Source organism: Hyperolius riggenbachi, chromosome 2 (genome assembly GCF_040937935.1).
Source record: "Hyperolius riggenbachi isolate aHypRig1 chromosome 2, aHypRig1.pri, whole genome shotgun sequence".
NCBI lineage: Eukaryota > Metazoa > Chordata > Amphibia > Anura > Hyperoliidae > Hyperolius > Hyperolius riggenbachi.
Window position 1 is genome coordinate 67,026,016 of NC_090647.1, and position 21,300 is coordinate 67,047,315.

The following is a 21,300-nucleotide window of genomic DNA, read 5'->3' on the forward strand; positions in this document are numbered from 1 at the left end:
CTTGAATGCGCTATCACACCTCCCTTAGCATATTGTTAAGTACCAGTGGAATAACAATAGGGAGGTACAGAGGTTGCAACTCACTGGAATCCCTGGACCAGAAAAGGCTACCAGGGACTCGCCTTCACCTGCTGTATTTGTTCATCGGTGCTATTCTGGTAATGATCATCTCTGTATGAGCATTAAATAGTGGTAATCATTCGTAAATTGTCCCTCTCCCCTGCTCACACTTCCCTGATACTGTGACTGTCCCTGGCAGGTTTTTGGTTCTTCCTACTGTTTATTTATAGAGTGCTTGACGGGGCCTAATGTAAAACTTGTACTAATGCCCTGTTGACCTTTGGGTCTTTCACCATCTATCATTTATTGTTCAATATGTCTGATAACCTAAACCTGGAAACTAGAACTGATCTAGATTAGAGATACAATTTTGCATTAATCTTAAAGGGTCAATATAGTAATACTATTGGTATTTTACAGTCTTCAGCCATAGGTGTGATGGCAAAATAAAATCCTTAATATACTCCTGCTTACAATGCTAGATGAATGGTCACCCGAACCTCAGTTTGTCTAATCCCTCTGTTTGAATTTAGGTGCGTGCAAAGTTCTCAGTTGATGATTACAGCCATTATCTGTTCACACCGTGTATCCTGACACAGTGGATTCTTGGGCTCTTCAGATACGACTTAACTGGAGGTAGGTACTTGTTTCTTACCACTATATATGAATGCGATAGAAGGAATCAGTGCGTGTCACGTATGTGCTTATGTTGATCCTAGAAGTATAATTGCAGGCATAGATGCGTTTAGCTCTCTTTCTTTATATGTTAGTGGAATAAGTAAGTAGGAGTATAGCTGTAATGGCGTTGTCCTTCTACCCACCACCATTTTGTTTTCTGTCAATATGTGTCCTCTGTTGGCTAAATCTAATATGAGTTGTAGGGAATAGCAAGGTGTATAGTGCTTGGTGCAACAGTAACTGAATAGTTTTGCTAGACCTCACCAGAGGAGCTGGTGGGCATTATTGGTGCACAGTAACTGAATAGAAGACTAGATCTCACCAGAGGAGCTGATAAGTACTAGCACAGAGCACCTCACCAGTGACTGGGCTCACTGGTGAGTAGAATGGTCAGACAGGCTAGGATCAGTAACAGGCGGGCAGATACAGTACAAAATCGACAGGCAAGAGAGTAGTGAGATATTAGGCAGAATTCAGCAACAGAGTCAGATGGGCAGAAGTACAGAATCGATTAGCAAGAGCAGGGTCAGAGGGTAGCCAGAGTCATACACAGAATATCAATATACAATAATACAATAATCCTAGTCTTCTGTGAAATCCCTGGTTTCCTCCCAGATCAAAGCACATTGGATACTATCTAAGGTCTGAGCGCTAACACGTAGGTATTCGCAACAGCAGACAGGTTTGCGAGTGAAAATTGAAGGCTTTTGAAGCAGAGGAGACCCCACGGCTGCGCCCACCACCAATCAGCCAATCCTGAACGCCGTGAGTCTCCTCTGACGTCAGACGACCAGCCGGTCAGCTTACGCGCCTCCTCCCCGCATAAAAGTCCTGTCTCCGGACGTGCCTGCGCGATACAGCAACCCTATGAGCAATGGACAACCCCGTCCTCGGCGTACTAGACGCCAGAGGAACGGGCGAAGTCCCAGAGCAGGGAAGCGAGGCGGCTGTGGAGACACCCAGCGTGCCCGCAGCCGCTGCTTCTGTAGATGTTACACCTAAATAGATGAATTGCTCAGTAGAGGGAAGCCATTGAATAATCCGCCTCGTCTCCACTAATCCAGCGCTGGGATCTCTTGAATCCCAATGCAAGGGCCTTGTCGAAAAGAGTACATGTGGCCACATTCCCACCTCTTAATGAGCATGGCCACACTGTGCCCAATGCCGTGCAAATGCGCAGTAGCACATAGTTGTTTGGCCTTGGTGGAAAAAGCCAGAGCGGCTCCATGTTGCTACATAGGGGCGAGGTGTCCTGTGCCTGCCCAGTGCTGCCACGGTTGCTCAGGAACGGAGGGGGGGGGGGTTACCACCGAAATAAATATCTTTTCCTCTGCTACAAGAGTTGCCATTCAGTCAAATTTCACTTCTTCAGGGGTCAAATGTATAGACTGGTCTGTCGTTATGTGTAGCGTCTCAGATTATCCACTTCTAATCCTGTCTAACATGAAAGATCGGCCGGGCCAGTGCGAGCAAAATCGGACATAAAAATGTGAACAAGTGGTGCAGTTGTTCTGAGCAGCCAATCAGAATCTTTCATTTGGCCATTTGCACTTGTTTTGGTTAGTCTGTCCCTCTGTTGTCCGTGATAGTGCAGGGGATACTTTGTGGAGGAAAATATCTGCATAAGGAATCCTTCCATTCCTTTTCATGTAAAGGCAGAGGACGAGTTTGGATTGCAGCCTGTTGCTGACGTTCTTTTGTTGAAGGTTGGAATAGAGGAGTCATAAAACCAGCCTTCACGGCTGTCACGCATATAGCGAGCGTCTCACCAGTCCCACAGAGATGCTTTCAGCTGCGCTCACAGATGGGCTTTATGGGGAAGAGCATCACCTGTAAAACTTCAGCACCAGAAAGGGAACTCAGCGTTCTGTTGGGGGCAATGCAATGTAAATGGACTGGAAGCCTCAGAAGCAGCCGTACAGCAGTAATTAGCATTCATTCTCAATGACATGCAGAGGCTCTCCTCTGATGGCTGGCTGTGTACTCAGCCTCAGTCCTGTAGCTGGGATGTGCTAGCTGCCATCGATAACTCTGATTGGGTTTTATGCAGTACCCCCAACGGTACGCTATGCTTTACTGTTACTGGCAGAATACTTTATTCTCAGCACAGCTCTGCAGGTGTACAGCAATGTTCACTTTAACCATTTTCCTGCTAGTTATGGGTAATTCTCATCATAGCTGTACCCGTTCTTCACAGCCTGTGATACTTTTAACTTCTGCCTATCAGTGGACTTAAAGAGACTGTAATAAAAAAAAAAAGTTCCCCTGGGGGGTACTCACCTTGGTAGAGGGAAGCCTGTGGATCCTATCAAGCCTTCCTCCGGCCTCCTCCGTCCCACAGTGGTCTCGCTGCAGCCCAGTGAATGCGCAGCCGACAATTTGTCTGGCTCTGCAATATGTGCCTTTCCCTGTTCCAGCGGGGGCGCTGTTGCGGCTCTCCACATGGAAATAGGCAGAAATAGTGGATCCCAGTCGGCGCCTGGGCCGTAGAGCAGACCCGGCTGGGATCGGCTAATTCCGAGCCGAGAGCCGCAACTGCGCCTGCTTTGAAGCCGGGAAGGTAAATATTTACATGCCCGCTGTTCAGTGGGCTGCAGCGAGACCACTGTGGGACACAGGAGGACGGGGGAAGCCTCAATAGGATCCAGAGGCTTCCCCCTCCCGAGGTAAGTACCCCCCAGGGGAATTTTTTAAACGTTGCAGATCCTCTTTAACCACTTAAGCCCTCGGTCGTTTTCACTTTATGCATCCGAGCAATGTTCACCTCCCATTCATTAGCCTATAACTTTATCACTACTTATCACAATGAACTGATCTATATCTTGTTTTTTTCGCCACCAATTAGGCTTGCTTTGGGTGGTACATTTTGCTAAGCACTACCTTACTGTAAATGCATTTTAACAGTAAGAATAAGAAAAAAACTGAAAAAATTCATTATTTCTCAGTTTTCGGCCATTATAGTTTTAAAATAATACATGCCTACATAATTAAAACCCACGTATTGTGTTTGTCCATTTGTCCCGGTTATTTCACCGTTTAAATTATGTCCCTATGACAATGTATGGCGACAATATTTTAATTGGAAATAAAAGATAATTTTTTTCCGTTTTGCATCCATCACTATTTACAAGCTTATAAAAAAAATAGAAATATTTCATCTTTACATAGATATTTAAAAAGTGTAGACCCTTAGGTAAATATTTGTGTTTTTTTTTTTGTTTTTTTAATTGTAATGTTTTTTTTTTTATTTTTTTTTTTATTAAACATTTTATGTGGGTATTTTTGGGAGGGTGGGATGTAAATCATATTTGATTTGGGTAAATATGTGTGTATTTAAACATTTTTTTTACTTTTAGATGTAGTTTTACTTTTTGGCCACAAGATGGCGAGTTTGTTTACCTGACGTCACTCTAAGCGTAACATGTACGCTTAGAGGGACATAGGAGGCAGTCTGCGGGGGAGAGGAATCAGTGATCGGGCACCATGGCCCGATTCATTGATTCCTGGGCTAATGAATCCACGGCCGGGAGCGCGCGCGCGATTGGCCGCGGGAGCTCACATGTCCTCCTTTATGTAGAACTACGTCAAGGAGGACAAAGTGGTTAAAGAGGAACTTTAACCCAGAATTGAACTTCATCCCAATCAGTAGCTGATACCCCCCCCCCCCCTTTCCCATAATAAATCTTTACCTTTTCTGGAATAGATCATCGGGGGGGTCTATATGTTTGTGGTGAAACCCCTCCCACAGTGTGATGTCATGACCATGGTCCTGACAGTTTGCAGTCTGAACCTCGTTGCATTGTGGGAAATAAAGCCTTTTTCCAACTGCCAAGCAAGCAGTATCTCCCTCTGTGCGTAGAACTCTCAGTAGATGAACATTCCGTACAGATAATCTGGCAGAACTAAAGATGTCACTAGCAGTGATACATGTCAGAATGTAAATCAAGGAGAGGAAAGGATTTACAAGGGGCAAACACTGACTAAATAATATATAAATAAATATTGTAAACAATAAGCAATTTTATTAACCACTTTAGGATCCCTGGCACATATATCTACGCCCCTGTATACTTCACGTGCGGATCAGGGGTGTAGATTAGCATACTGTTACCTTACCTTACTGCTGTGTTGATGATCCCCACGCCATTTTCATTCGCTTCACCGTTGCAGCCCCCTCTATCTGTGAAATGCAAAAAGGATCCGCAAACCAGAACAGGTTGAGGTAAAAAAAAGGCTGAAATGTTTATTTGAAAAATCCACAGACAAGGCAATAAAATCACAGGACGCGTATCGGGCCTACCATCTGCCCTTAATCGTACGATTAAGGGCAGATGGTAGGCCCGATACGCGTTAGTTGATCCTGTGATTTTATTGCCTTGTCTGTGGATTTTTCAAATAAACATTTCAGCCTTTTTTTACCTCAACCTGTTCTGGTTTGCGGATCCTTTTTGCATTTCTCTACTACCATGGCCTGGCTTGCCTGATCCTGCACCGACTGGTATGGTGGTTGGGGGTTGAGCGTCATGATCCTCCTTATCCCCTCTATCTGTGATCGGGATGTAGGATTCAGCTATTCTCAACCACGATCACCATGCCTGTGTCTTCCAAGAGCTTGATAAGGTGAGGCAGACCTCCTGGCCGCAATAGCAGCATAGGGGGCGATATACAGGCTGGGAACGCGAACAATCACTCGCGTTCCCATGCCTGTCGGCCGGTGACGGCCAAACCGGAAGTCGTCGCCGGTGGGTCCAGAAGCATCGGACCGGAGCTGCGAGGGCACCGTTCGGCTGCAGGGGGCTGAGGGAAGCCCCAGGGGAGTTAATCTCATTTTTTTAACCGGCTTTAGGTTCACTTTAATAGAAATACGGTCTCAGTAGCACCATCTTGTGGTCAAAAAGTAAAAATACACCTAATTATACCACTATACTGTTTGACATAGAAAATGTATTATTATTTTTTTTAATTGTATTTTTTTTAACCCCTTACAACCCTGCCCCACAGTTACAGAAATAAAACACTTGTTAAGAAAATGAAAAAAATTACATCATTGAATTTTTTTTTTACATAAATAGCTACCTTAGAGACTTTTCTAATATGTATGTCATGAGAGTATATTACTGTTAATTTTGCAAAAAGAAGCCTTGTAATAAGTGAAATAGTATTAAAAATCCCTAAATGGAAAAATGCTCCTTTATTTAAAGATAAAATATTATCATCATACATTGTGTGGGTTTTATGTATCGAAGCATGTTTTATTTCAAAACTATAACGGCTGAAAACTGAGAAATAATGTTTTCCCTTTTTTATAAAATAAAAGAATTCAAAGCAAAAAGTACCACCCAAAGAGAGCCTAATTTGTGGGGAAAAAAACTATATATAGATCATTTCTATTAAAAAAAAAATAAAAAAAAAAATATATATACATAATTTTCACTACAGTTCCTCTTTAACCTCCTTAGCGGTATTGTGTCGAGCATACTGCTACTTGGTTGGCCCCAGGAGTCCCCCATGCTTAATTAATTTGATCTATTTGCTCCAAAACTTCTAGCTAGCACTAGGCTGTTCGGCACCCCCCGATCGCCCGCATCCCCTGATCCAGCCAGTTAATACATTACTCCCCTGGCTCCAGTGATCTGCGCAGCCACCCTGCACAGCTCCGGTCTCTCTTTGGGGAGGATCGGGTCTAGGCATGATGTCATGTTCGATCCTCCCCATAGTGAAGAGCAGAGCTGTCCGGGAAGGCTGCGCCGATCGCTGGATCCAGGCTGGGTAATGTATAGATGGGGGAGAGGCGGGGATCGGGGGGTGCCGAACATGTGAACTAGCTAGCCTAGTGCTAGCTAGACGTTTTGGAGCAAATAGATCAAATTAATTTAGCTGGGGACAGAAACGAGCAAAACCTCCTGAGCGGCGTAACGCTCAGGAGGTTAAAGAACGCTGAGTGTTTTGATGTTTCTCCCTTTTGTATAGAGAGGAATAATATAGGCTGCCATATTTTCTTCCTGTTAAATAATACCAGTTGCATGGCAGTCCTGATGATCTATCTGGCTGCAGTATTATCTAAATCACACATCTGAAGAAGCATGCAACAGGTCTAGTCAGGCTTTAGTCAGAAACATATGATTTGCATGCTTGTTCAGAGTCTATAGATAAATGTATTATGCTGGGAACTCACAATACGTTTTTCCGCTTGATTCTCCGCTCAATCCTCTGCTTGATTCTCTTATCTTCCGCTCGTTTTTCTTATCTTTTTTACATTCACTTCTATGAGAAATTAAGCGGTAAAACGATCGACCGGAATATCGGACATGACGTAATTTATCAATCGATCGCATCTATGGAGCGGGAAAACGAAACGTGTGTTCTCAGCATTAGAGGTGCAGGATCTGCAGGACAGCCAGGCTAATTTGCATTGTTTAATATTAAATAACACAGCAAACTCCATATTCCCTCTCAGTTCAGTTGTACTTTTTAAAATGTAGTTGCAAAACAATGTCCTTATTGCAGTGGGAAACCTCTCCTGCATTTATCACAGATACCCTGGTCCTTATCGCCAACAGTCTGATTTCCTCTCGCCCAGAGGCGTAGCTATGGGTGGGCAAGGGGGGGGACATATGATCCTGGGCGCAGTGCTGTGAGGGCGCTCAGCATGGCAGCTGGACTCCCTCTGCAGGGGAGTGCAGAAGTGTTAACAGCAGCAGAAAAAGCAGGGCCATCTATTGGGGCCACATCTAAATGGGGGGAAGGGGGCACATTTGGCTATTTCAAGTTTGGCACATCTGGCTGCCTGAATGGGGGAAGGAGGCACGTTTAACTATAGGGTGGAGGGGGGGGGGGTTCTCATCTGGCTAGCTAAGCAGCATTTGTACATTTAAGTCCACCCATGACTACGACCACATACTGATGCATGGCCACACCCATTTTGTCCAGAGGGGGAGGTCTTTTGGCACTGAAAACCTTAGCTCCTCCTCTGCTCTCGCCCACTCTACCTGTATTGAATAGAATTTCACCTTACTTAGTAGGTGTAATCCTAAAAAAATTTGAACGACCAAATTTCCCCCCCATTAACATTATTTTATGTATAACAGTGTAAGTAGGTGTGATCTGTTTCTTAGTTACATCTTCACTGTTTATTCATTTTCAAACTATGCTGTATATACTATACTGTCTACCTGAGCACAAAAAACAGCTTGCAGGTTTATTTTTCTGCCTGTATTTCCAGATAATAATGCTCTCTTTCTTACCTACTTTTATTTCTTCTTTCATGCTTCTCTTTCCTTGGTAAGTTTTATTCTATTCTAATTGATTGAAAAACAGAGTAGTCTGGTTCTCTAGGAATCCCCATTAATTAAATGTCTTTTGGATTTCTAGCATCTGAAAAACAACCTCAAGACCACGTCCTGGAAATTGTGGCTTATGAAGCCCGCAGGCTGTTCCGGGACAGGATCGTGACCTCTAAGGAGCTTAATGTCTTTGACAATATTCTGATAACAGTGCTGCAAGGAGACTGGGGATCGGATGTACTAGACAACATGGCAGGTATGACGTCAACTTAGTCCAGAGAAAAAGCTCATAGATTCAGGCCTCAAGTTAGGACATTTAAATGAGATGTTAGGGAGTTGCTAAAGGGGGTGTGGCCATTTGGATAGGTTTGATGCAGTGAGTGTTTGCATGTTGGCACGATGCATGTTAAAGGGCCAAAATCAAGATCACCTATGAATACTGGGGTACCTAGGCGCCGTGTAGATGACTACACAAAAGAATGTATTCTTTTGTACTAAGACTTCTGCTTTTAACTCGACCGTAGGGATTTCTGTGAATGCATTTGTTTGAACATTTGCATGTTAGTGTGCGAAGGGTGTAAGTGTGCGAAGGGGTAATTACTTTGTGATTTAGTCCAAAGGTCATGTGATCCTTTCTAACTCTTCCTTATGTTAATGCAAATCAAATTACATTTCTTCAAGAGTCCGTAAAAATGCTCAGAGCAGAATTCCCCTGCGTGCAATGTACTGTGTATAGTCGAATTAAAAATAATAATAATCCAGGTACTTACTGTCACCAGAAAAACTGCTGCTAAAAGTACGTGACTTGAATGTAAGTTGACATTTAAAATAAAAATGAAACACAAGCTCTTTTATGTTCACCTTTAACATGTTTTCCCCCCTTTATGTTCACCCAATAGTAAGCGCCCCAAGTCTGTCCCCCCGTTATGTTCTCCTGTATAACATGTGCCACATTGTGTCCCCACCCCCCATTCAGTGATGTAGCAATAGGGGATGTAGAGGTTGTGACTGCAATGGGGTCCTTGGGGGAGAGGGGCCCCAAAGGACCATCCCTCAACTACAGTATTAGATCTCTATTGCTCCTGTGCTGGCAATAATCACTTCTATAGATGCTTTTTAATAGTAGTAATCATTAATAGTAGTAATCATTAATAGTAGTAATCATTAACAAGCTGCTCCCCATTCCCTTCTTGCACCTCTGACACTGTGTTATCCTTAGCAGGTTTTGGTGCGCCATATCAATTGTTATGTATAGAGTGCTGGGGGAAGGGGTCCTATGTAAAGCTTCCCCTGGGGCCCATAAAATATAAGCCACATTCAGTCTCTGTAATGTTCCCACTTTTTATTGCCCTGCATACCTGTCCCAGTTCTGTCCTCTAGTATAAAGAATACCCCATTTCTGTACTCATTAGCCTCTATGCTGTCCTGTATGACAGGTGACCCCATTCTGTCCTCCTAGGTAACATGAGCCCCTATGCTGTCCTGTATGACAGGTGACCCTATTCTGTCCTCCTAGGTAACATGAGCCCCTATGGTGTCCTGTATGACAGGTGACCCCATTCTGTCCTCCTAGGTAACATGAGCCCCTATGCTGTCCTGTATGACAGGTGACCCCATTCTTTCCTCCTAGGTAACATGAGCCCCTATGCTGTCCTGTATGACAGGTGACCCCATTCTTTCCTCCTAGGTTACATGAGCCCCTATGCTGTCCTGTATGACAGGTGATCCCATTCTCTCCTCCTAGGTAACATGAGCCCCTATGCTGTCCTGTATGACAGGTGACCCTATTCTTTCCTCCTAGGTAACATGAGCCCCTATGCTGTCCTGTATGACAGGTGACCCTATTCTGTCCTCCTAAGTAACATGAGCCCCTATGGTGTCCTGTATGACAGGTGACCCCATTCTGTCCTGCTAGGTAACATGAGCCCCTATGCTGTCCTGTATGACAGGTGATCCCATTCTTTCCTCCTAGGTAACATGAGCCCCTATGCTGTCCTGTATGACAGGTGACCCCATTCTGTCCTCCTAGGTAACATTAGCCCCTATGCTGTCCTGTATGACAGGTGACCCCATTCTTTCCTCCTAGGTAACATGAGCCCCTATGCTGTCCTGTATGACAGGTGATCCCATTATTTCCTCCTAGGTAACATGAGCCCCTATGCTGTCCTGTATGACAGGTGACCCCATTCTTTCCTCCTAGGTAACATGAGCCCCTATGCTGTCCTGTATGACAGGTGATCCCATTCTTTCCTCCTAGGTAACATGAGCCCCTATGCTGTCCTGTATGACAGGTGATCCCATTCTTTCCTCCTAGGTAACATGAGCCCCTATGCTGTACTGTATGACAGGTGACCCCATTCTGTCCTCCTAGGTAACATGAGCCCCTATGCTGTCCTGTATGACAGGTGATCCCATTCTTTCCTCCTAGGTAACATGAGCCCCTATGCTGTCCTGTATAACAGGTGATCCCATTCTGTCCTCCTAGGGAACATGAGCCCCTATGCTGTCCTGTATGACAGGTGATCCCATTCTTTCCTCCTAGGTAACATGAGCCCCTATGCTGTCCTGTATGACAGGTGATCCCATTCTGTCCTCCTAGGTAACATGAGCCCCTATGCTGTCCTGTATGACAGGTGACCCTATTCTGTCCTCCTAAGTAACATGAGCCCCTATGGTGTCCTGTATGACAGGTGATCCCATTCTTTCCTCCTAGGTAACATGAGCCCCTATGCTGTCCTGTATGACAGGTGACCCCATTCTGTCCTCCTAGGTAACATTAGCCCCTATGCTGTCCTGTATGACAGGTGACCCCATTCTTTCCTCCTAGGTAACATGAGCCCCTATGCTGTCCTGTATGACAGGTGATCCCATTCTTTCCTCCTAGGTAACACGAGCCCCTATGCTGTACTGTATGACAGGTGACCCCATTCTGTCCTCCTAGGTAACATGAGCCCCTATGCTGTCCTGTATGACAGGTGATCCCATTCTTTCCTCCTAGGTAACATGAGCCCCTATGCTGTCCTGTATAACAGGTGATCCCATTCTGTCCTCCTAGGTAACATGAGCCCCTATGCTGTCCTGTATGACAGGTGATCCCATTCTTTCCTCCTAGGTAACATGAGCCCCTATGCTGTCCTGTATGACAGGTGATCCCATTCTGTCCTCCTAGGTAACATGAGCCCCTATGCTGTCCTGTATGACAGGTGACCCTATTCTGTCCTCCTAAGTAACATGAGCCCCTATGGTGTCCTGTATGACAGGTGACCCCATTCTGTCCTGCTAGGTAACATGAGCCCCTATGCTGTCCTGTATGACAGGTGATCCCATTCTTTCCTCCTAGGTAACATGAGCCCCTATGCTGTCCTGTATGACAGGTGACCCCATTCTGTCCTCCTAGGTAACATTAGCCCCTATGCTGTCCTGTATGACAGGTGACCCCATTCTTTCCTCCTAGGTAACATGAGCCCCTATGCTGTCCTGTATGACAGGTGATCCCATTCTTTCCTCCTAGGTAACATGAGCCCCTATGCTGTACTGTATGACAGGTGACCCCATTCTGTCCTCCTAGGTAACATGAGCCCCTATGCTGTCCTGTATGACAGGTGATCCCATTCTGTCCTCCTAGGTAACATGAGCCCCTATGCTGTCCTGTATGACAGGTGATCCCATTCTTTCCTCCTAGGTAACATGAGCCCCTATGCTGTCCTGTATGACAGGTGATCCCATTCTGTCCTCCTAGGTAACATGAGCCCCTATGCTGTCCTGTATGACAGGTGACCCCATTCTGTCCTCCTAGGTAACATGAGCCCCTATGCTGACCTGTATGACAGGTGACCCCATTCTTTCCTCCTAGGTAACATGAGCCCCTATGCTGTCCTGTATGACAGGTGACCCCATTCTGTCCTCCTAGGTAACATGAGCCCCTATGCTGTCCTGTATGACAGGTGATCCCATTCTCTCCTCCTAGGTAACATGAGCCCCTATGGTGTCCTGTATGACAGGTGACCCCATTCTGTCCTCCTAGGTAACATGAGCCCCTATGCTGTCCTGTATGACAGGTGACCCTATTCTGTCCTCCTAAGTAACATGAGCCCCTATGGTGTCCTGTATGACAGGTGACCCCATTCTGTCCTCCTAGGTAACATGAGCCCTTATGCTGTCCTGTATGACAAGTGACCCCATTCTGTCCTCTTAGGTAACATGAGCCCCTATGCTGTCCTGTATGACAGGTGGCCCCATTCTGTCCTCCTAGGTAACATGAGCCCCTATGCTGTCCTGTATAACAGGTGATCCCATTCTGTCCTCCTAGGTAACATGAGCCCCTATGCTGTCCTGTATGACAGGTGACCCCATTCTGTCCTCCTAGGTAAAATGAGCCCCTATGCTGTCCTGTATGACAGGTGATCCCATTCTGTCCTGCTAGGTAACATGAGCCCCTATGCTGTCCTGTATGACAGGTGACCCCATTCTGTCCTCCTAGGTAACATGAGCCCCTATGCTGTCCTGTATGACAGGTGACCCCATTCTGTCCTCCTAGGTAACATGAGCCCTTATGCTGTCCTGTATGACAAGTGACCCCATTCTGTCCTCTTAGGTAACATGAGCCCCTATGCTGTCCTGTATGACAGGTGACCCCATTCTGTCCTCCTAGGTAACATGAGCCCTTATGCTGTCCTGTATGACAAGTGACCCCATTCTGTCCTCTTAGGTAACATGAGCCCCTATGCTGTCCTGTATGACAGGTGATCCCATTATTTCCTCCTAGGTAACATGAGCCCCTATGCTGTCCTGTATGACAGGTGACCCCATTCTTTCCTCCTAGGTAACATGAGCCCCTATGCTGTCCTGTATGACAGGTGACCCTATTCTGTCCTCCTAAGTAACATGAGCCCCTATGCTGTCCTGTATGACAGGTGATCCCATTCTTTCCTCCTAGGTAACATGAGCCCCTATGCTGTCCTGTATGACAGGTGACCCCATTCTGTCCTCCTAGGTAACATGAGCCCCTATGCTGTCCTGTATGACAGGTGGCCCCATTCTGTCCTCCTAGGTAACATGAGCCCCTATGCTGTCCTGTATGACAGGTGACCCCATTCTGTCTTCCTAGGTAACATGAGCCCCTATGCTGTCCTGTATGACAGGTGATCCCATTCTTTCCTCCTAGGTAACATGAGCCCCTATGCTGTCCTGTATGACAGGTGGCCCCATTCTGTCCTCCTAGGTAACATGAGCCCCTATGCTGTCCTGTATGACAGGTGACCCCATTCTGTCTTCCTAGGTAACATGAGCCCCTATGCTGTCCTGTATGACAGGTGACCCCATTCTGTCCTCCTAGGTAACATGAGCCCCTATGCTGTCCTGTATGACAGGTGACCCCATTCTGTCCTCCTAGGTAACATGAGCCCCTATGCTGTCCTGTATGACAGGTGATCCCATTCTTTCCTCCTAGGTAACATGAGCCCCTTTGGTGTCCTGTATGACAGGCGACCCCATTCTGTCCTCCTAGGTAACATGAGCCCCTATGCTGTCCTGTATGACAGGTGATCCCATTCTGTCCTGCTAGGTAACATTTGCCCCTATGCTGTCCTGTATAACAGGTGGCCCCATTCTGTCCTCCTAGGTAACATGAGCCCCTATGCTGTCCTGTATGACAGGTGACCCCATTCTGTCCTCCTAGGTAACATGAGCCCCTATGCTGTCCTGTATGACAGGTGACCCCATTCTGTCCTCCTAGGTAACATGAGCCCCTATGCTGTCCTGTATGACAGGTGATCCCATTCTCTCCTCCTAGGTAACATGAGCCCCTATGCTGTCCTGTATGACAGGTGATCCCATTCTGTCCTCCTAGGTAACATGAGCCCCTATGCTGTCCTGTATAACAGGTGATCCCATTCTTTCCTCCTAGGTAACATGAGCCCCTATGCTGTCCTGTATGACAGGTGACCCCATTCTGTCCTGCTAGGTAACATTTGCCCCTATGCTGTCCTGTATAACAGGTGGCCCCATTCTGTCCTCCTAGGTAACATGAGCCCCTATGCTGTCCTGTATAACAGGTGATCCCATTCTGTCCTCCTAGGTAACATGAGCCCCTATGCTGTCCTGTATGACAGGTGACCCCATTCTGTCCTCCTAGGTAACATGAGCCCCTATGCTGACCTGTATGACAGGTGACCCCATTCTTTCCTCCTAGGTAACATGAGCCCCTATGGTGTCCTGTATGACAGGTGACCCCATTCTGTCCTCCTAGGTAACATGAGCCCCTATGCTGTCCTGTATGACAGGTGACCCCATTCTTTCCTCCTAGGTAACATGAGCCCCTATGCTGTCCTGTATAACAGGTGACCCCATTCTGTCCTCCTAGGTAACATGAGCCCCTATGCTGTCCTGTATGACAGGTGACCCCATTCTGTCCTCCTAGGTAACATGAGCCCCTATGTTGACCTGTATGACAGGTGACCCCATTCTTTCCTCCTAGGTAACATGAGCCCCTATGCTGTCCTGTATGACAGGTGACCCCATTCTGTCCTCCTAGGTAACATTTGCCCCTGTGTGCACTGTGAAGTATGGATGAATCAGAGCTGCATGTTCTCATATTTGTGCTGTAATCTTTCAGAATCGTTCCATGTGACATGGGGAGCCCTGCATGAGGCGGGATCTGTCCTCGCTCCTGGCCAGCCTTTACCGCCACATGGGCGGCCACTCGGGAGGCTCAACTCTACAGACTTCAAAGACGTCATCAAGAAAGTGAGTGGTGCGATTTCAACACATACTAGCTTAATGTCCTCTTCTGAAAATATTCCTGAGCATAAAGACGTGTTGATTTTTGCATGGTTTGTGAGCATGGTGAGTGGGGAGAATGATGCGGTTGGCCATGTCGATTGCTTATTGTTCAGAATCAGAATCCATTTATTTTCGCCAAGTAAGTTTGCACCTACAAGGAATTTGTCTTGGCAGTTGCTTAACAAACACAAACAAAAACAATACAAGGACAAGACAGTGTGTATATTACAAGTCAAGGACATTATAAGTATAGTGGCAGTAAGCAATGTGAGAATGGTTCATTTTCAGTTCTGTGATGATTACTTTCAAGTCCTAGGAGCTCTAGCGTGGTTCAGCATTAAGTATGGCTACCGCCTGAGGAGAAAAGCTGTTCCTGTGTCTAGAGGTTTTGGTAGCGATTGACCAGAATCTTACTCCTGAAGGCATGCGCTGGAAGATGGAGTGAGCTAGGTGAGAGGGGTCAGAGGCAATTTTGGTCACTCTTTCTGCACCTGCTAGTGTAAAGATCCTGCAGGGAAGGTAAGCTACAGCCAATTATCCTTTCCGCTGTTCGGATGATGCGCTGCAGCCTCCCCTTTTCTAATGCTGAGCAGGAGCCGATCCATACAGTCATAGATGATATTATGGTGGATTCGAGGATTGCAGTGTAGAACTGCACCATTAGATTTTAAGGGTAGGCCAAACTTTTTCAGCTGCCGTAGATGGTACATCCTCTTTTGCGCTTTCTTGACAATAGTGGCAGTGTTGTTGTCCCATTTTAGGTCGTTTGAGATCGTGGACCCAAGAAACTTGAATCTACCTGGGTTATTGTGGATCCATTTATGGTTAAGGGGAGGTGCTAGGGGGGATATCTGCTAAAGTCTATTATCATCTCCATGGTTTTGAGAGCATTTAGTTCCAAGTTGTTGCTGCTGCACCAGGATGAAAGCTGTCCCACCACATGCCTGTATGCAGACTCGTCCCCGTTTTGTATAAGACCAACTACTGTTGTGTCGTCTGCAAACTTCAGAACCTTAACAGATGGATCTGTGGAGATGCAGTCATTGGTGTAAAGTGAGTAGAGCAGCGGGGAAAGCACACAGCCCTGGGGTGCACCAGTACTGACTGTCAGAGAGCTTGATGTGAGTTTACCAAGTCTAACACGCTGTCTTCTGTCGGTTAAGAAATCGGTTATCCATTTGCAGATGGATTCAGGTATGTGTAGCTGGGAGAGCTTGCTGTGCAGCAGTGATGGAATTATGGTATTAATCCAGGCCTCGTTTTTAACACATTACAGATTTGTGTATTTACAGTACATGTCTCTGCAGCTGCAGAGTAGTGTGATATGATCATGAACGGCTGCATTGTACAAAATTAGCAGCTACTGAAGATGATAGTTCTGCATCTGTCAGAAATCAGTTCAGTCTTCCTTTCATGGGGGAAATGTAGAGGTTAAACATACAATTGGGGATAGTTCTAGGCTTGTTTTGCTGCCCAAAAACAGCTTTAAAATACCTCTTCCAACACTCACACGTACTAAGGATGGCACTAATGAGCTCCAGGTACTACCAATGGCAACTTTCTAACCCTAAACTAAACATTCAACATGGAAATTATTGGTATTGACCAAGGGCAGCAGAGTGGTGGGGTTAGCTCTCTCGCCTTGCAGTGCTGGGTTCCTGGTTTGAATTCAAGCTATGGCACTATCTGCAGAGTTTGTATGTTCTCCCTGTGTGTGTGGGTTTCCTCGAGGCGCTCCAGTTTCCTCCCATGTCCCCAAAACATACAGATAAGTTAATTGGCTTCCCCTTAATATTGGCACTAGACTATGGTGGACATATGGTAAGGATTACAGTTGATTGTGAGCCCTCTGAGGGACAGTTAGTGACAAAACAATATACTCTGTAAAAGTGCTACAGAAGATGTTAGTGTATAAACAAATAATAATAAAAAAATGTGTCACATTAAAACTAATTGTTGCCACCTTGCCTCGTCTCATGGAAGGGCCTTGAATTAATCTATTGTGAAACTCCTTTTAGGTGCAAAGGATTCTAATATAATAATATTGAACTCAAGGAAAGAAGATCTTATTTTACCCTTTAAGTGTGAATGCTCTCTAGTTTATATATGAAGCAGAACATATTTTGGCTGGGGTATTCTTAATTCTGGTGCCACTGAATTTGGACCTGAGGTCCTGGGGAGAGATAGGATATCGGTATATTATGTTTAATGATACTCTGCTATTGACTTTGTGAGGGACCTTTTGTCAGTGTTTTTTGGCTTTTTTTTATTCGTCTATACCTAACCAATGCAGTTATCCTTTCTGATGCATACGGTAACCCCTTTTATAACCTAAACTCTTTCCTCATGCCTGTCCCCCTAACCCTAGCTGGTAAATCTAACCTCCCTCTTCCCTATCTGTTGACACCAGCCCTCCTAAAAGGATGCTTACCACCAACCTGTAAACTGACTGATACTCACCTACCATTGTCATAACCCTTGCACTGAGTCTATGCACTGTGGGGAAACAGGGCTGTGGAGTCGAGGAGTTTGAGCTATTTTTGGGTACCTAGAGTCAGTCAGTAGTTATATAAACTGAGTAGTCGTAGTCTGATGATTTTTGTACCCACTCCATACCCCTGCAAGATCTGTGGAGTCTGAGTCGAAGCAATTTTGGGTACCTAGAGTCGGTAGTTGCATAAACTGAGGAGTCGGATGATTTTCGTACCCACTCCATAGCCCTGCAAGTTGAAATAATTTTAGATACCTGAAGTTGGAGGTTTCTTAAACTGAGGTGCCGGATGATTTTTGTACCGACACCATAGCCCTGGTGGGCATGTTGCTGAATGCCAATTACTATCGTATTCTACAGTTTGGCTGTTACATAGCACAGCACTCGATTTCAGTTGCATTATATAAATTGGGCACTGGCACTTGACTATTCTATAGCTGTTTAAAGAAAAGCGTTATCAGCTGAAGATGCCTTGTTGCACTTAAAAAGTAAGCTTAGGCAATCTGTTTGCTAAGTTATCATATGCTATTGAGCTTTGCCTGGAGTTGAAGTTAGTAGTTACAGTCAGTGACCATATACTAGGTTCTGCTCACCGAGCTGTTCCATTGACTGAGTACATCTTCTGTGTTTTGCCAATCTTTCAGGGCATCATTCAGTTCAGTCGGGATAACCGGGAGTTGGATATTCTCCTCTTTCATGAAGTTTTGGACTACATCTCCCGTGTAGACCGCATGCTGAGCCTCCCTGGTGGCTCCATTCTCCTGGCTGGACGCAGCGGTGTCGGTCGCAGAACTGTTACCTCACTCGTCAGTCACATGCACGGCGCCGTACTTGTCACACCCAAGATCTCCAGAGGTTATGAGCTCAAACAGTTCAAGAACGATCTGAAGCAGGTGAGCATTGTTAGCAAGTATACTCACGTGATTATTTATTGATCAATTCCATTTTATTTCTAAAGTGTTTTTCTCATTATGACAAATTTACTGATTCAAAGTATGAATCTATAGCGCTATGGAAGATGGGCAGGAGAGTTACAAGGGGGTGGGTTTTGAGTGCCTGTTTATATACATTAATGGGGTTCTTCAGTGAGAGCAAAACTCAAAACCAAAGGGGCCATCGTATAAACTTTGATATGGCCCCACCTGTCTTCATACACTCTCTCCCCATGTGGTCCCAGAGCCAGGGGCATATCAGCCAAGGAAATATTATAAGTGTGGCTACCACCGCCACCCATAATAGTGCAGCCACTATGATTCCTCCCACCCAGAACAGTGCAGTCACCATGGCGACTCCCATCCATAATATTGCAGCCACCATGGCTCCTCCCTCCCACAACACTGCATCTGCCATGGCTCCTCTGGCCTGTAACAGTGCATCCACCATAGCTACTCCGGCCCATAACAAGTGTAACTGCAACAACACATGCTCCAGGGGGGCATGTATCAAAAGAAAGAAAAGAGAAGAACACATTAAGCCCCACTTGGCCCTGGTCCCCACTGTCACTGCAGGGGCTGCCAACCCCATAAGTTACGCCTCTGATCTCAGTACAAAAAAATGATTACAGTAATTTTATATCACACAGGCAGGAGAAGTGGGCGTACACCATACAATTTTTCCTTTTAATTCTTTTTAAATTCAGTCAATGTGTTCATTGAGTGTATTGTTTCAAATATCAAACTAATCCACCATACACTATTCAATTTTTCTTAAAAGTTTAATAAAATTTTACACAGTGGCCAGTGATCAGATGTCTCAAATTTTCAATCGAAAAAAAAATGTTTGAATTTTCTGTACAATCGATCTTTTTCATTCAAAAAACTGGAAAATCAAATGTGTATTGCATAGTAACTTTCGCACGTAGGGGTTCTGAGTACCGTCAGAGTGTTGTGCCTGAGGACACATGTCTCCCCTTGCCCCGTTATAGCTATGCCACTGCCTGTACCATGCCTGGAAACTGTACCGGTCACAAAGAAACAAGTAGATTGTGCCGCCATTCAGGAGCAGTAACAGCTGTAATCCCCGTCACAGGACACCACTAATATCTGATATCGCAGCAACACATAAGAAAGTGAGGTTCATGCAGAACATTACATTAACAATAATACATAGTAGTCTGTAAACACTCTCCAGGCATCCAGAAGTTTTAACATTCCAGTCAGCAAAGAGCCAATGACTGCGTTTGTCATTAAAATCTGGCTCTTCCTCTTTAGCAGCTGCTCTGGCATATGCAAGCTCCTTGTCATTTGTTGTGGGTAATCAGACAGATTTGTAGTGCGTATGACTCTAGTTTACATAGCAAGGAAAAAACAGCTCTAAAGCCCTCAGCCACAGCAGTTGTTTGCATTGAGCTTCCTCCTTGTTGTCTTTCATTTGAATGTGCGCAATTATCTTTGCTGCCTGGATGATCTCACCAGACTCCCTTTGTCTTCAGGTCATGCAGATGGCTGGCATCGAAGGGCAGCAAGTAGTGCTACTCCTTGAAGACTATCAGTTTGTCCATCCAACATTCTTAGAAATGATCAACAGCTTGCTGTCATCAGGTACTGTCACTCGATGTTTACTGAGCAATCTGTCAGCACCTGGCTGCGGGGTGACTGTATCCTCTCTGTGGCAAGGCTGGGTGCCACTCTCACCGTATACTTCCTGTTTCCATTTTACTTGGCTTTACAACTTTCCTTTTTTACATTTGTTCTTTCATTGGCCTCAATTCTTTTAGGGTTATCAAACAAATTACCACATGTGAGGTAATGACATTTAGGTAATTCTGGTAGGTTTTAGTCATGTTTTACATCCTGAGGTAAATTATGAGGTAATTTGTGAGGTAATTTGCATTAATTTTACAGAAAATAGATATTCTCATGGAAATTAGGGGGCATGTTAGCACATAATTTACCAATCAGTTTAAAGGGAACCTTAACTGAACGGGGGGTAAAGAGTTTCAATTACCTGGGGCTATTACCAGCCCCCTGCAGCAGTCCTGTGCCCTCGGAGCCGCTCTGAAATCCTCCGGTCCCCTGCTGTCACTTAGTTTCGTTTTTGACGACTCACCAGTCATGCGTATTATTGGACACATCCCCTACTGAAATTAGCGCTGTTGCGGATAGCAACGCGTACAAAAATAAGCACGCGTAGATATGTGGAAATGCGTATCTTTGTACGCGTTGCGGTCCGCAACAGTTCTAATTGCAGTAGGGAATGCGTCCAATAATACGCATGGCGGCCGGCCGACTGGTGAGTCGTCAAAAACAAAACTAAGTGACAGCGGGGTATAATCCACAAAGGATCGGCACCACACAATATATGTATTAAATAGCTCTTAAACTTTTATTGCATAGTAAAAAGTTTGACAGGCGGGGCCTGGAGTATTCCAGAGCGGCTCCGAGGGCACAGGACTGCTGCAGGGGGCTGGTAATAGCCCCAGGTAATTAAAAACTCTTTACCCTTCCCCCCCCCCCCCCCCCCCCCGTTCAGTTAAGGTTCCCTTTAAGACCTGCCTGTACCTGGAGGTAAAGTCGATTTGTATGCATTTTGCAGGTTTTAGTGGAGTGCCTATTGCTGTTTTAGTGGAGTTCCTATTCAGTCTGTGTAATAGAAAAGAATAGTGGAAATAAAACTCCAAATATTTACTGAATTTTTTTTATAAGTAATGCCTATAAATATACTTTTCATAGGCTGTTACATAATCGAATACGCCTTCCCTCCTCAAAAAAAAAAAAAATCTTCCAAAGGCTATCCTAACTTATGGAAGACAATTAAAGATTATTATTTATTTACTGCATGCTTACCACTGAAATACCTCATGTTTTACCTCATGTTTCACCTCATGTTCGGAAATGGAGACAAATCTTTCAGAATTGCTAAAAAAGAGGAAAATACCGCCTGAGGTATTTTACCTACAAAAAAATATTGACCTCACATTTCTACCAGAATTGACGCCACTATCTTGTTTTTCCTGCCTTGACGTACCCTTTCATTTAACGTTTTTACTGCAGATGCTTAGCGTTGCAA

General features: G+C 45.2%; 1 protein-coding gene across 2 annotated transcripts in view; it reads left to right on the top strand.

Moving 5' to 3' along the window:
• DYNC2H1 (dynein cytoplasmic 2 heavy chain 1) overlaps positions 1-21,300 on the top strand; it is a 508,393-nt gene that overhangs the window by 165,119 nt on the left and 321,974 nt on the right. The window contains exons 46-50 of one of the 2 annotated variants that reach the window (XM_068266870.1): positions 594-696; positions 8,110-8,277; positions 14,635-14,765; positions 17,937-18,185; positions 19,724-19,832. In XM_068266870.1, coding sequence (XP_068122971.1) covers positions 594-696; positions 8,110-8,277; positions 14,635-14,765; positions 17,937-18,185; positions 19,724-19,832 — 760 coding nt within the window. The remainder of the gene's footprint in view (positions 1-593; positions 697-8,109; positions 8,278-14,634; positions 14,766-17,936; positions 18,186-19,723; positions 19,833-21,300) is intronic. The other variant, XM_068266871.1, reaches the window with a different exon arrangement.